Source organism: Phycodurus eques, chromosome 3, assembly GCF_024500275.1.
Source record: "Phycodurus eques isolate BA_2022a chromosome 3, UOR_Pequ_1.1, whole genome shotgun sequence".
Lineage (NCBI taxonomy): Eukaryota > Metazoa > Chordata > Actinopteri > Syngnathiformes > Syngnathidae > Phycodurus > Phycodurus eques.
In genome coordinates this window covers 20,671,655-20,687,766 of record NC_084527.1, presented here as the reverse complement: position 1 = coordinate 20,687,766, position 16,112 = coordinate 20,671,655, and the positions used below count along the sequence as shown (strand labels likewise).

The following is a 16,112-nucleotide window of genomic DNA, read 5'->3' as shown; positions in this document are numbered from 1 at the left end:
GGGGTGACCTAGTGAGTAATGTCAGAAGCTGAAGTCGGGTTTGTCTGTGTGTGAGCATCTGGGCATGAGTTGTGGCCTACAGCAGCTCCTTGCGAGTTTTCTCATTTTATATTTGTGTATTTGACAGTCAATAAACGGTTGATAGCTCATGGGTGGCTGTGGTTCTCCTTGTCCGCATGCTAGGCCATGACAGTGCCTTAATTATTTCTTTCACTTCACGCGAGCAACAGTTGTCTGAAGCTCACTCGTAACAAAAATTTTGTCTCGCAACACAAAATCAACCAAGTGATGGCTTGTAACTTGATAAACCTGTCAATTGGGGCACTCGTAGGTCAAGGTACCACTGTATGTCTCCTGTAAAGTTCTGATGCAGGCAAGTGAACTTTGGAGCTGTTAAGGTCTACAGAGTTTCTTCTAATTTTTACTTTATCCTCCTCATACCTCCTGTTGGCTCCTTCGGGTTTAGTTTGTCAGGTTGCAAGGCTGAGGTCATTTTCATCTAGGCTTCCCTTGCATTGTCTCCTCATGACTCATTTAAAGCTCCGATTCTTCCCTTTAATTAGACGGTTGGTCACGCTCTCAGGCCCTGCCGGCTAGCTCATTGATCTGCTCGCTGTTAATCTTCTTAATAGCCTCCACACACACACAAAGCGGTGGGGGATTTGAGCCCAAATGGCATGACTGAGACAGACTTAAGACACCAATTTTAGGACCTTGGTACTTGCTTGGCTAAAACTAACGAAAGACTCAACTTGTCTTTAACTTGGTATTCATGAGACTTGACTTTGACTACTACGAGGTGTGTCCGAATTGTTTTTGGTATGTACAACATGCCACACTAACCCTACCCTAATATTGATGTTGGTTATTCATTTAATTAAGTTGACAATACAGTCATACAGAATACAGAGTTTGAGACCATTAAAAAAATTTATTGTGAATGTGTTAGTAAAACTAACTAATGCATGTATATATGGTGAGTGGAAAAGTATATGAATTGATTTATGAAAATAATGACTTTCTCGAAATTTAGTGGGGACTCGACTTGCTTGATTTTTTTTGCCACAGTAACTTTGGAATTGCTTGAAACTTGAAGATTGACTGAACACCGAAAAAACGTGACCAAACGAGACTTAAATGGACAATCACGGAAAAAATACATTTGCCAACTCAAAACCACAAAACAGGTGATTGACTCTCACACAGGGTGGAACAGGAAAACCTGCAGCCCCTTATGTTCTTATTGGGAAACAATGCTTTGAGGTGCCACTTACTGAACTGTATTATTTTTTATTAGGGATGTCCTGATCCGACCCCGATTTTCGATCACGTGATTTTCAGCTGATCGAGATCGGGTGAAAAGGATCGGTTTTATCCATTTTCTGACATTTTAAAGGTTACAAAGGTACAAAGATCTTCCCAAATGGAACAGTAATACATACATGCAAATCAGTCGCTTTTCAGCTAAATTCGCCGCTTTGAACTCTACATAGGCCATTTCTGTGAATCATATAGATCCAATTAGTTTTTCCGGGGGGGTTGCCGTCGTACTCCTTGAACGCTGAAAGCTAGATCCATTCCACACATCCACCATCCACACACAGATTTTTTAATATTACTCCGCGGCGGACTAATATGCGAGCACATCGGCCTGAGGTTCCGCCTGTGCACTCGGGACCTGCTTTGGATAAGTCACAGGGGTTGACGAGACCAGAAAAAAACACTTCCACTTCTTCTGCTGTTAAGAAGTAACGGTACTTTTATTCCGTTACAATTATCTAAATGTCGCTTGGTACTTTTATTTATCAATTATAGCTTATTTATCAACTATTTCGTGCGCGAGACTACGACTTTGACTTCCACATTGGCCGCTGTTTGCGCCAATCACTAGTGACGTTTAAGAAAGTCACATGACCTCACACAACGTCTTCTATTGGGCTTCCCGGGGCATAGGTAGGGTTGGGCATCGAGAATCGAGAACCGATTGGAAAAGGGACTAACATTGCGGTTCTACCGGAATCGTTAAAATTTTAAAATGTCGGTTCCCAATTTCGATGCCTAGTCTCGAAAACCAACGAAGAAGAACGGGTATGAAGACGTGGTCGTTAACCACAGGTACTCATGAAATTAAAGAGCAAATAATATGGAGTTAAGTATTATTGTAAAACAATATATGTATATATGTACCTTCATTTCTTAGAGACAAAGGATGCCCTTTCTCCCAGGTGACAGATTTATGTCCGTTGTATTTTTCAGCATTGTATTCCCAACTTCACACTGAACAAAAGCGAACACTCTGCTCTTTCTGCACAGCAGTAATAACGGCCTCATTGTCCCCACTCGGCAATGCTCCCATTTGCAGAACAGGGGGTGGGGGGCAAATTTACGAGTGTAAACGCCTCAAAATGTGGTCAACCAGAGCCATGATGAAGTCGTAATCAAGTTGTTTGCTATTTTCAAAATGCCTTATATAACTTCGGTCAGTGAGTCCACTGATTGAATAAATTAATTATGAACTGACCAACTTACTAACTTCCTGATTGACTAACCAACTCACTTACTGTATTAACTGACATATTAACCAACTTGCTTACCTACTGACTGAATGACTTACTACCTGGCTGGCTAGCTAACTAATTGATTGACTAACAAACTGGCTGACTAAGTTACTCACTTAAACACTCGCTGAATAACTGACTGACTTACTCAATCACTCAATTACTAATTAACTGACTCAGTGACTGACTGTTTCACTGACTGAATAACTTGATAACTGATTCACTGAATACATAACTAACTGGCTGACTGACTCTGACATTAACTAAATGACGTACGAATTGTCTAACTGACTAACTAACTCAGCGACCAAACTAATTCTAAATTTACTGACTTAGTGGATGGCCAACTGACTCAACTGACTAACTGATTGACTAACTAACTACCTGACTGATTCACTGACTGAGTAACTCACTCACTGATTGACTGCGTAACTGACTTACTAAACGAAGTAAACTCTAGCGATTGGCCGACTGCCTAAATTACCAACTGACTGTCTGCCTTACTAAACTGACTCACTGACTAAGTAGGTGCCAGACTGACTAATTCCCTCACCCACTTAATCAATCAGTCAGTAACTGACTAATTAACTACCTAACTGAGTGGCTGACTGAATAATTGACCAACTCACTCACTCACTGACTAGTAAGTAAACAAACCTGTCGCTGCAAAAACATAATAATAATAATCTGTCCAATGTCATTTTAATCTGTGTGAGCATTTTCTGCCACAGGGAGTCTGCTTGCTTCCCATCCAGGTGTTTATCTCCTGTCCTTTCTGTGCCGTAATCCATTGATGGATAAAGAAGCTTCAAAAGCGCTGCTGTAGCTTTCTGCTTGCTCACCTTCTCTCTCTCTCTCGGACACACACACACACACACATGCGCACACACACGTATTGTGATTAGTGTCACGGTGATTCACAGACATATGAATCGGCTGGGAAAAGCTGGACCTGCATTGTGGTAAGAAGCTGAAATATTTGATGTGATTTACAACTCTGGTGAGTGAGTGATGAATGTAGATGTAAATAAGGACGAATAAAGTGTCACATGGCGAATTCCACACACAAAGTGTGACTTTGTCTTCTCTACTGGGCATTTTTTTTTGCAGGCGCACTAACTTGCAATGGAATCCAAAGTATGCCACACTCTCCTTTTGCCCCTAGTTTTTGTGAAGTCAAATGTGCAGCGTGTGTTTGGCATATGGGCTAAGCTTTTATTGTGGAGGGATGGCTCCAGTGTCATCTTTTTTACTGCGCCAGTTGTTGTGCTGGAGAAGCTGTCAACATTTGACCATGTGTTTATTATTGTACTACATCATACTGAGGGCTCTTCCTAATATTGTGGTTACCGGTCTATCCTCATTACCCTAATTTAAAGCCCTAACCCTGGCTCTGAAACCCCGGCTCGAAACCCTAATTTAAAATCGTAGCCCTTTATTAAAACAATCATTTGAAATCATGAGCCTGGCTTGAAACCTAAACCTAACCCTAAATTTTAATCACACATCCTATTTTAAAATCATAATTTAAAACTGTCACACTGGCTTGATAACCTAATTTGAAATCTTAACCCTGGTTTGAAACCCTAATATGAAATCCTAACCCAAGTTCGAACACAAAATCTAAAACTCAAAACTCTGGCTCGAAACCCAAATTTTAAAAAATTACCCTTGCTTTGAAACCCTAATACGAAACCCTAATCCTGGCTCAAAATCCAAATTTTTAACCCCAACCCTGTCTTGAAACCCTAATTTGAAACCCTAACCCTGCCTTGAAAACCTAATTTAAAATCCTAACTCATGCTCAAAACCCCAATTTGAAACCAAATTTGAAACCCAGGCTTGAAGCTGTTATTTGAAAGGATAATTTGAAATGAATGCTTGGAAATGAAATCTCTTCAAAAAAAGACTGCACAGCTGACTTTGTGGTGTAACTTTCATTTATGTTTAACTTTGTGTGTACTAGGGTTTGGGCATAATAATCCGTTCATTGACATTTAAGCATTGATTGTTTAAAATGAATCCCTTATTAATTGTTTTTGTTTTTGTTTTGTCAGTGCCGGGGAACCTGGGCTGCTTCCGAGATAGCGGGGACCCCCCCACCTTGTCCGGGCCCACCGAGACCTCCAACAAGCTAACTATCCAGACCTGCATCAGCTTCTGCAGGAAGCAGAGATACAAGGTCAGCCTTGCATTGAAACCTCATCTGATGCACAAATCGGGCTTCAAAGCCTCACCAAGACATGCAACCCTAACCCAGGCTTCACACCTTAGTTTGATACAGTAACTTGAAACTTTAACCCTGCGTTGGAACTTTATCTTGACACCCTACCCAAGGCTTCAAACAATAATCTGAAATCCTAATTTAAAACCCCAAATATATATTAAAACCACAAACCAGGCATCAAACCCTAACTTTATACCCCAACTGTGGGTTTAAACCGTAATTTGGGATTCAAACCCTAATTTGACACCTCAACCCAGGCTTGGTACTGTAAATTAAAACCCTAACCTTTCTTGAAACCCTAACTCAGGTTTGAAAACTTTAAAAAACTTTGAAATTGAAACATTTAAAAGCACAACCCTAGTTTGAAACTCTAAACCTGACTTTGAAACGCTAACCCAGTCTTGAAAACATAAAGCTAGTTTGAAACCCAAAACCTAACTTCACCTCCTAATTTGAAACCCTAAATTTAAACCCAAAACTTATCTTGATTCCCTAGTTTGACACCCTAACCCAGGCTTGAAACGCTAGATTGAATCCTTAACCCTGTTTTCAGACCCTGGCACAGACTTGAAGACCTAATTTAAAACCTTAATCCTTGTTTAAAACCCTAAATCTGACTTTGAAACACTAACCGAGTCTTGAAATTTAGTGTGGCAAGCCTATTTTGACAAAGTAAGAAGCAGAAAGTACAGATATCTGTTTTCAAATGTAGGAAGTGAACGTGAAAAGACAACAGAAAAATTAATACTCCAATATAGTCACGATACCTGTAAAATCTACCAAGGATAGGAACATAGCATTTGTACTTCCGACCACTGGTGGCCATTGTGTTGCCCGCTGTTTCGCGTTCACCTTTTCTGTCGAGCTTCCTGTTCGAGAGGGCGAGCGACGTGTGACGAATGGCGGCTGCAATCAGGCTTGAGAGCTGGAAAGGAGCAAGAATTAGGGCACCACCATCACTTTCTCCTCCTCTTCCTCCTGCACATCTCCAATGTGCTGCGCTCATCTCCCCCTCTGGCTTATCTTTGTGCGCGCTGCAAACTCTGCCAGGTGTTCATCTTGTGTCTTGGTAGATTTGCTTCTGTGAGGATGACAGCTGCCAAACCACCCCAAAATAAAAAAAAGTCATATAGTGATCCTCCATTTACCCCTCCCGCATGCTTTAAACACCTTTGAAGTTATTAAAGCACATTCTTTAAAGTATTCCTTAGTGCCTATTCTCGCGGTCTCACTATCAGGAAATGGGAGACTATCGTATAACATCAATGAAATGAAGACTCTCACTCACACAGTTCTCCAAATAAGAGGCACAGTGTGTTTGCCTCAAGCAGTTTATTTGTCACCCCCAGTTGAAGTTCACCATAAAAGTAACACTTAAAACAAACGGAAATTTAACAGTGTATTTATTATTATTAAAAATATTCAACCAAACCATATTAAAAAAAAAAGAGTCCACTAGCTTCATGCTAACATATAATATGAAATACCATAGATGGGCTAATAGTAATAAGCATAGATGACATTGTAATTATAAACCTTCAAAGAACTGCTCATTTAAAAGCTCTTTCACACTGGACTTGGCAAAGCGTCTTGACGCCCTCGACTTTCCCATTCATCGGATAAAAAAATGTTCTATTCAGGAGTTTTGATGCGGTGACATCAAAAAGCTCCTCCAATGGGAGAGAGGGTGGTGGAGTGATTTCTGAGTGCTATTTTGGCGGAGTGGTACTGTAAACGGCAAGGGGGAAATGGAGGAAGGCATAATAATAGTGGTGTCCCATTATCCCGAACTTTGGGCCACTAAAAAAATAATCTGCCGAGACGTCTCTTCAGCAGACTTTCAAACTCCCTTACAAAGCTCAATGCTCAGCCTGATATACACCTCAAAGCGCTATTCCTGGAACGACAAAGCTCATAAACGAGTTTAACTCTGAGACACTGCCATAAAATTAGCATGGGATATTCCACCCATCCATCCATTTTCTGAGCCGCTTCTCCTCACTTGGGTCGCGGGCATGCGAGAGCCTATCCCAGCTATCATCAGGCAGGAGGCGGGGAACACCCTGAACTGGTTGCCAGCCAATCGCAGGGCACATACAAACAAACAAACATTCGCACTCACATTCACACCTACGGGCAATTTAGAGTTGTCAATTAACCTACCATGCATGTTTTTGGGATGTGGGAGGAAACCGGAGTGCCCGGAGAAAACCCACGCAGGCACGGGGAGAACAAGCAAACTCCACACAGGCGGGGGCGGGGATTGAAACCCACTCCTCAGAACTGTAAGGCAGATGCTCTAATGGGATATTGCCATTCCCTTTTTTTTTTTCTGCTGCGTCACCTCCTCCTCCTTAAAATGAGCAAAGTTTGGGCTTTCTTTTCCAACAATGACGAATATATATTACCAAGTTGCGGTCCACTCAGCGGGGAAAACCTCCCGAATTCCTTCTCGGCTTTTACATTACCACTTCCAAATATGGAATTACTTAACCCCTGTCTTCATCGTCTTTGCACTTTGACGAGAGGGCCTTTCACACTGGGCAACTGCAGTCTGAAAAGGCATTTAACACGAAAGGAGCAGCAAAACAAACATACAATCGGAGCATATAACAATACATACATACGAGCCGTCAATTGGCCGATATTTGACTTGTGAGCAATATTTGGAGATACGAGCCCTAGATGGTGGCAGCAAACTTAACTTAAAAAGCAACAGTTTGGTGTATAGTGAACAATTCGTTAAATTACAAGGTTTCAAGCTGTTTGCCACTCCCAGTTGAAATGAACTGTCAAGCTCAACATAAAAAAAGAATTAGACGTGTATTTTAAAAGAGATCTCAATGCTAACACAGACTGAACTGGCTAACGAATAGCATCAATAATCCAAGTGTTATAACCGTTTTAGCAATGGATATTTGAACACAAACGGTGCAACAACACATATAGAAAGACAATACTGACAGGCATATATTCTTTATCCTCTGTGAAAAATGACTAATATTATTGCAGCTGGTGGCGTGGTGGTGGAGTGGTTAGAGCGTCTGCCTCACAGTTCTGAGGACTGGGGTTCAAATCCCGGCCCCGCCTGTGTGCAGTTTGCATGTTCTCCCCGTGCCTGCGTGGGTTTTCTCTGGGCACTCCGGTTTCCTCCCACTGCGTGGGTTTTCTCTGGGCACTCCGGTTTCCTCCCACATCCCTAAAACATGCATGAATTGGAGACTTCCATAGCCCACAAGTGTTCCCCGAACAATCACAAGGCCATAAATTCCTCGTCCATGAGCGGAGGCGTTGGGCGAGTAGGAAAGCACGGCGCGCGTACCTTCACTAGTGGGACTTGAACCATAACACAATGGGTTCCCTTTGATGGCGGGACAAGAGCACTTTTGAGTGTGATGACTTGTGACGTTTTCACATTCCGTCGGTCCCATTTTATTCTCCACGCTAATGTGAGTTACAGCATCTGGTAATGACGAGGCGGGAAGAAAAGGCTTGTATTTCACACCACTTGATATGCAAATGGTAAAAAGAAGCAATTGCACTTCAACCGACAACACTGGGGACCTTTTTTATGTAAGACTTAATCATATCCGGCATGAATAATGGCAATAATTCTTAGCATTCCCACCGGTGAATTTATATTTACAAGGTTTCTCACGCAACAAATATCTATCGAATAGGATAGTTTGTTTGTTAGACTGAGAAATTAAACATATGTCCAGTCACTGATGGTGTAGTCGTACACTCGCCTGACTTTGGTGTGGGCAGCATGGGTTTAGTTCCCACTTTGTGGCGGTGTGAATGTGAGTGCGAATGATTGTCTGTGTCTATATGTGCGCTGTAACTGACTCGCGGCCAGTTCAGGGTGTAGTCCGCCTTTCGCCCAAAGTTGAGATAGGCTCCAGCGCCCTGCGACCCTGAACAGAATAAGTGGTGTTGAGAATGGATGGATGGAACATATGTCCATAAAAATGTCTCAGATGTTTATCAAAACATACATTAGGGTTAATTGATGACCCTAAATTGTCTTAGATGTTTATGAAAACTGTTAGGCTTATTGAAGACTAAATCATGATGGATATTAGAAAAACATGCAGATGCGTGGTTTAGTAAAGACTACATCAAATGGATGTTTACAAAAACACGTACACTAGGTTAAGTGAAGACTTAATTTCTTCCAGTGTTTCTAAAAATGTACTTTAACTTTAGTTAAGACTAAATTAAAGTGGATGTTTATTTTTCAATTACGTCGCTAATAAAAAGTCTTTAAATTGACTTGGATGTTTACAAAATTAGGTTCAGTGAACGATATAAATCATGCGTATGTTAAATTTACTGAAGTATGTAAAATTGTCCTTGATGTTTACAAAAACACATTCATGTTTGTTGAAAACTCAAATTTGTCTTGGACATTTAGGCATGCCATACACTGCGCGATGTGGTCGAACCCGATTTGACTGGAACATTGAGTGATTGGATATATGGACGCCCTTAACAGCAAGCCTGTATAAGTGTTAAATTCTGCACATACACTATATTGTACTTTATCACATTTATTAAACCATAAAAAGATAGATCAATAGTTAAGGAAGAAGCGTGTTGTTAAAGAGAGTGGACGTGGGCGAGAGTAAAAGCGAGTGTGTGGCTTTTTTAAAATAGTCTCACTAAAATAGTCTCACTCTGCTGTTCATTTGAACGTACCCAGCTCGGTACGTACCGTGTGTACATTTTGGCCACAATCTTCGCTTTTTCATCCACATGCACATTAGAAATTATTCATATAGTTATGTAGTCGTATAAAACACTGTCTTTGATGTTTTACATACTGTATTTATATGGCTTTGGGGCAGCGCTGCGGCTATTCTCTCTTGCTCGCTTAAAACCTGGAAATGTAGTTTTAGCATGAGTGAAAGCTTATGTGTGTTTTGATGGGCTGTAATCTGCGACGGTGTGCACCGGGCGATTGGTAAAACCAGTGGCTGACTGAAACCACGCACACAGTTCGGTCAGGTTCAGCCATGACACTCGGTGTGCGGTAGCCATAAAGGCATACGTTAGGTTCATGGAAGAGTCCAATGAAAACTCGTACGTTCGGTTCGTTGAAGTCTCTAAATCGTCCTTGAGGTTTACAAAAACATCTACTTCAGGTTTGTTGAAGACTAAATTTGCTTTAACGCTTACAAAGACTAAGGTATTTCCTTGAAACACGATTGTTTTTTTTTTTATAACAGTAAAGCATTTGTTTGAATGTATAAATACAGTGACGCTGAAATGGATCTTGAAAGTCCTTGAATGGTAGGTGATTACATTTAAGCTTATTTTGTGTTGCAGCTGGCAGGCATGGAGTCGGGGTACGCTTGTTTTTGCGGCAACGAAGTGGACCTTGATTACCACGGCGAAGCTCCCAGCAAGGAGTGTAACCACGTTTGTTTCGGCGACCACACGCAGCCGTGTGGAGGAGACGGCTGGGTCATCATCTTCGACAGTACGTCGCCGAGCCGCGCTAAACGGTTGAAGTCCATGTATCAGTTCTTTCCATTTTCAGTTGAAAATCAAAAAGTAAAAAAATTAGTGGTTATTTTGTTCTGTGTTTTTTACTCTAACTAAAATCTAAACTAAAAAATTCCTGGATTTTTTACGTTTAAATTTTAGGCTCAGATTAATAATACAAAATGAATGATAGACGGATTGTTCGAGTTTGTCGCTTTTTTTTTCTGTATCAATTTTTCGCAGCTCGGGTGGGTTCCTGTGGAGGGAATTACTCTTCCCCATCCGGAGTCATCTACTCCCCGGACTTTCCAGACAAATACGGAGCTGGTCGCGTTTGCTACTGGACGGTGCAGGTGCCTGGATCCTCTGCCATCCTCTTCAACTTCACCTTCTTCGACATCACAGATCAGACGGATATGGTGGAGCTGCTGAACGGTTACACCAATGAGGTGGTGGCTCGCTTCGACTGGCGAAGCCCGCCCCGCCAGCTGGTCAACGTCACCGGAGACTTTGTCATACTCTACTTCTACTCGGACCGTACCAACCAGGCGCAAGGGTTTGCGCTGATCTACCAAGGTAAGGGTTCACATTCTCTTTTGGAAGCACTGTTGCTTGTTCTAAAATTGATAGATTATACGAAAACGTATACCAAAAACACATACGTTAGGTTCATCGATGGCTCTAAATAGTCTTTGATGTTTACGAAAACTTGTACATTAGTTTCATTGAAGACTAAACCATCTAGGATACTTATGAATATAGATATGTTAACGATTACTACTACTTCACCTTTTTTTTTTTTTTTTTTTTTTTTTTTTTTTAAATATACAAAGACTAACTCATCCCTGATGTTGACAAAACACATTGTCTTTGTTTACATAAAACATAGTAGGTACATTGAAGAATAAATTGTCAGAAACTAAATTCTCTTCTGTCTAGGAAGACATATTTTGGATTTGTCAAATACTCAAAATTGTCATTGACGTTTATAAAAAACGCACATTTGGTTGCTTGAAGACAATTTTTTTTATAGATCACCCAAAAACATACATGAAATTGTCTTTGATGTTCACGGAAATATTTACATTAGGTTGGTTGAAGACTAAATATTATTTGGATGCTTATGAAAAAATACAAAATTATTATGTAAATTTTGCAAAAATATGTACATTACTTGATACTATACTGTCTTTCGATGTTTATGAAAACACGAACATTAGGTTGAAGACTAAATTGTCTTCAATGTTACAAAAATGTGTTTTAGGTTCACTGAAGACTAAATTATCCACAAGGTATAGAAAAAGACACGTTAGGTTCTTTGAAGACACTTAGTCGTTGTTGATATTTACAAAAACATGTCTGAAGACTTAATTGTTAGTGGTTGTGAATGCTAATGTGTGTAGCTTTGTCACAGCTAATCAGTCCAGGCATCGCCATGTTGCCTTTTATTTGAGGCTCCAACCAACGAGTGCCACATTTGCATGATGAGGTTTTGCTTTGCAAAAAAAATAAAAAATGTTTCACTTTTCCTTTAGTCCTCGGGGCCAACGCCGCATTTGGAAGTCATATTTGACTTCGCCTCTCTGAACTTTCTTATCGAGCTGCAGCAGCCCCCGCATCGCCGGCCTTTTTTATGAATGCCGCCCACGTTCGGGAACATTGCAACTCTCTGATTGCATGGCCGCGCGGAGAACAAAAAGCCTGCGGAAAAGTTGATGACCTCACCACAAGTGACAGATGTCAGCGAGACATCTGGCTAGACGGACGTTAGATTTTAATTTAAAATGACAATGACTATCATTAAAATGCAACAAACACATCCAGATATGGTGACTGGGAAAACATGACCTCCACCAAGGCTGAAACATTTGTCGCCCATGAGTAAGATGACCATGTGGGATCTTAATAGGATGGTCTGTTTGTCTGTCGGATGGGTTTTTCCATGTTGCCTTTACATTGCGGCAATCTGGATAAAATCTGGATCAAACATGGTTAAGCATGAATTCAACATTTAAAAAAAATTGTTGAACGATTTTGATAGGCCAAAAAAAAAACATCTCAATGATTCCCAAGAGTTATGGGAGAATATTATATGGACTGACAAGATCAAAGTTGAGCTTTTTGGAAGGTGTGTGTCTCATTACATCTGGCGTAAATGTAGCACAGCATTTCAGAAAAATAACATCCTACCAACAGGCAAACATGGTGGTGGTAGTGTGATGGTCTTGGACTGCTTTTCTCCATCGGGACCTGGACAACTTGCTGTGATTGATGGAACCATGAATTCTGCTCAGAAACAGAAAATCCTGAAGGAGAATGTTCAGCCATCAGTTTGTGAGCTCAACCAGAAGCGCACTTGGATTCTGCAGCAGGATAGCGATCCAAAACACACCAGAAAGTCAACCTTTGAATGACTTAAAAAATAAATAAATAAATAAATAAAGGTGCGGCACGGTGTATGTATATATATATATATATATATATATATATATAATATATACACAACCCCAATTCCAATGGAGTTGGGACGTTGTGTTAAACATAAATAAAAACAGAATATAATGATTATATTCTGTTTTTATTACAGAATATAATGATTTGCAAATCATGTTCAACCTATATTAAATTGAATACACTACAAAGACAAGATATTGAATGTTCCATCCATCCATCCATTTTCTACCGCTTATCCAAGGTCGGGCCGCGGGGTCAGTAGCTTTAGCAGGGACGCCCAGACTTCCCTCTCCCCAGCCACTTCATCCAGCTCTTCCTGGGGGATCCGAGGCGTTCCCAGGCCAGCCGAAGGATGTAGTCTCTCCAGCGTGTCCTGGGTCGCTGCCCCGATCCGCCTGTCGATCTCCCGTTCCATTCTTCCCTCACTCGTGAACAAGACCCCAAGATACTTGAACTCCTCCACTTGGGGCAGGATCTCATCCCCTACCTGGAGAGGGCACACCACCCTTTTCCGACTGAGGACCATGGTCTCAGATTTGGAGGTGCTGATTCTCATGCCAGCCGCTTCACACTTGGCTGCGAACTGCTCCAGTGAGAGTTGGAGATCACGGCTTGATGTTGCCAACAGAACCACATCATCTGCAAAAAACAGAGATGCAATAGAGGCCACCAAACCGGACCCCCTCTACGCATCGGCTGCACTTTGAAATTCTGTCCATAAAAGTTATGAACAGAATCGGTGACAAAGGGCAGCCTTGGTGGAGTCCAATCCTCACCGGGAACGAGTCAGATTTACTGCCGGATATGCGGACCAAACTCTGACTCCGGTCGTACAGGGACCGAACAGCCCGTATCAGGGGGTTCGGTACTCCATACTCCCAAAGCACCCCCCACAGGACTCCCCATGGGACACGGTCAAACGTCTTCTCCAAGTCCACAAAACACATGTAGACTGGTTGGGCGAACTCCCATGCACCCTCGAGGACCCTGCCGAGGGTGTAGAGCTGGTCCACTGTTGCACGGCCAGAACCAAAACCAGACTGCTCCTCCTGAATCTGAGATTCGACTTCCCGACGGACCCTCCTCTCCAGCACCCCTGAATAGACCTTACCAGGGAGGCTGAGAGTGTGATCCCCCTGAAGTTGGAACAGTTAAAAAGGGAGGCCACCACCCCAGTGTGCCAATCCAGAGGCACTGTCCCCGATGTCCACTCGATGTTGCAGAGGCGTGTCAACCAGGACAGCCCCACAACATCCAGAGCCTTTAGGAACTCTGGGCAAATCTCATCTACCCCTGGGGTCTTGCCACCGATGAGCTTTTTGACTACCTCGGTGACCTCAGCCTCAGAGATAGGAGAGTCAGCCTCAGAGAACCCAGACTCTGCTTCCTCATGGGAAGGCGTGTGGGTGGAATTCAGGAGGTCTTCGAAGTATTCTCCCCACCGACTCACAACGTCCGTGTCGAGGTCAGCAGCGCCCCATCCCCACTATACACAGTGTTGGTGGTGCACTGCTTTACTCTCCTGAGACGCCGGATGGTGGACCAGAATTTCCTCAAAGCCTTCCGTCTTTCTCCATGGCCTCAACGAACTCCTCCCATACCCGAGTTTTTGCTTCAAAAGACCACCAAAGCTGCATTCCACTTGGCCAGCCGGTACCCATCAGCTGCCTCAGGAGTCCCACAGGCCAAAAAGCCCGATAGGACTCCTTCTTCAGCTTGACGGCATCCCTCACCGTTGGTGTCCACCAACTGGTACGAGGATTGCCGCCACGACAGACACCGACCACCTTACGGCCACAGCTCCGGTCGGCCGCCTCAGCAATGGAGGCGCGGAACATGGTCCACTCGGACTCGATGTCCCTCGGACTCGATGACCATGAGCAAAGTTCTGTCGGAGGTGGGAGTTGAAACTCCTTCTGACAGGGGATTCTGACAGACGTTCCCAGCAGACCCTCACGATACGTTTGGGCCTGCCACGTCGGACCAGCATCTTCCCCCACCATCGGAGCCAACTCACCACCAGGTGGTGATCAGTTAACAGCGCCGCCCCTCTCTTCACCAGAGTGTCTCAGACATGCGGCCGCAAGTCCGATGACACGACCACAAAGTCGATCATCGAACTGCGACCAAGGGTGCCCTGGTGCCAAGTGCACGTGTGGACACCCTTATGTTTGAACATGGTGTTCGTTATGAACAATCCGTGATGAGCACAGAAGTCCAATAACAGAACGCCGCTCGGGTTCTGATCGGAGGGGGGGCGTTAGCGTCAGCGTTAATGGTGCCTTCACAGATGTGTGTAATTTACCCATGCCATTGGCACTAACACAGCCCCATTACATCACAGATGCTGGCTTTTGAACTTTGCGTCCATAACAGTCCAGATGGTTCTTTTCCTCTTTGGCCCGGAAGACACGATGTCCACAATTTGAAATGTGGACTCGTCGGACCACAGAACACTTTTCCACATTGCGTCAGTCCATCTTAGACGAGCTCGGGCCCAGAGAAGCCCGCGGGGTTTCTGGGTGTTGTTGATAAATGGCTTTTGGTTTGCATAGTAGAGTTTCAAGTTGCACTTACGGATGTAGCGCCGAACTGTATTTACTGACATTGGTTTTCTGAAGTGTTCCTGAGCCCATGTGGTGATATCCTTTCGACATTGATGTCAGTTTTTGATGCAGTGGCGCCTGAGGGATCGAAGGTCACGGGCATTCAACATTGGTTTTCGGCCGCTTACATGCAGTGATTTCTCCAGATTCTCTGAACTTTTTGATGATATTATGGACCGTAGATGATGAAATCCCTAAATTCCTTGCAATTGTACGTTGAGGAACATTGTCCTTAAACTGTGTTCACGAAGAGGTGAACCTCGCCCCATCTTTGCTTGTGAATGACTGAGGAATTCAGGGTAGCTCCTTTTATACCCAATCATGGCACCCACCTGTTCCCAATTAGCCTGGTCACCTGTGGGATGTTCCAAACAGGTGTTTGATGAGCATTCCTCAACTTTCGCAGTCTTTTTTAGCCGGGGGTCGAATCGCCAAGGTCCCCGCCTTCAGCCACCACCCAGCTCACACTGCACCCGACCCTTATGCCCCCTCCCACAGGTGTTGAGCCCACGGGAAGGGGGACACAGGTTACCCTTTTAGGCTGTGCCCGGCTGCGCCCCATGGGTGCAGGCCCAGCACCTGGAGGCCTGAGCAGTCAATATTTGGGGATCCAGCGTTCCTGTGGAAGAACACCAATGAATTGTGTTGTTATTTTATGAGGTCTGGTACCTACAGAAGGTTTATTGCTAAATATTTTGTCAACCCCCAAGCTACTTTGAGAACCCCTTAAGTAAAGGCCTCAAAAAGTCAAGTATCACAGACAGTGTCATATGTTTG

At 43.2% G+C, this 16,112-nt stretch overlaps 1 protein-coding gene across 3 annotated transcripts in view; it reads left to right on the top strand.

Annotated features, from left to right (window-relative positions):
- Positions 1-16,112, top strand: part of kremen1 (kringle containing transmembrane protein 1) — a 98,996-nt gene that overhangs the window by 76,389 nt on the left and 6,495 nt on the right. For all 3 annotated transcript variants that reach the window (XM_061672563.1, XM_061672562.1, XM_061672561.1), the window contains exons 4-6: positions 4,616-4,740; positions 10,117-10,270; positions 10,519-10,851. In XM_061672563.1, the coding sequence (XP_061528547.1) occupies positions 4,616-4,740; positions 10,117-10,270; positions 10,519-10,851 (612 nt within the window). The remainder of the gene's footprint in view (positions 1-4,615; positions 4,741-10,116; positions 10,271-10,518; positions 10,852-16,112) is intronic.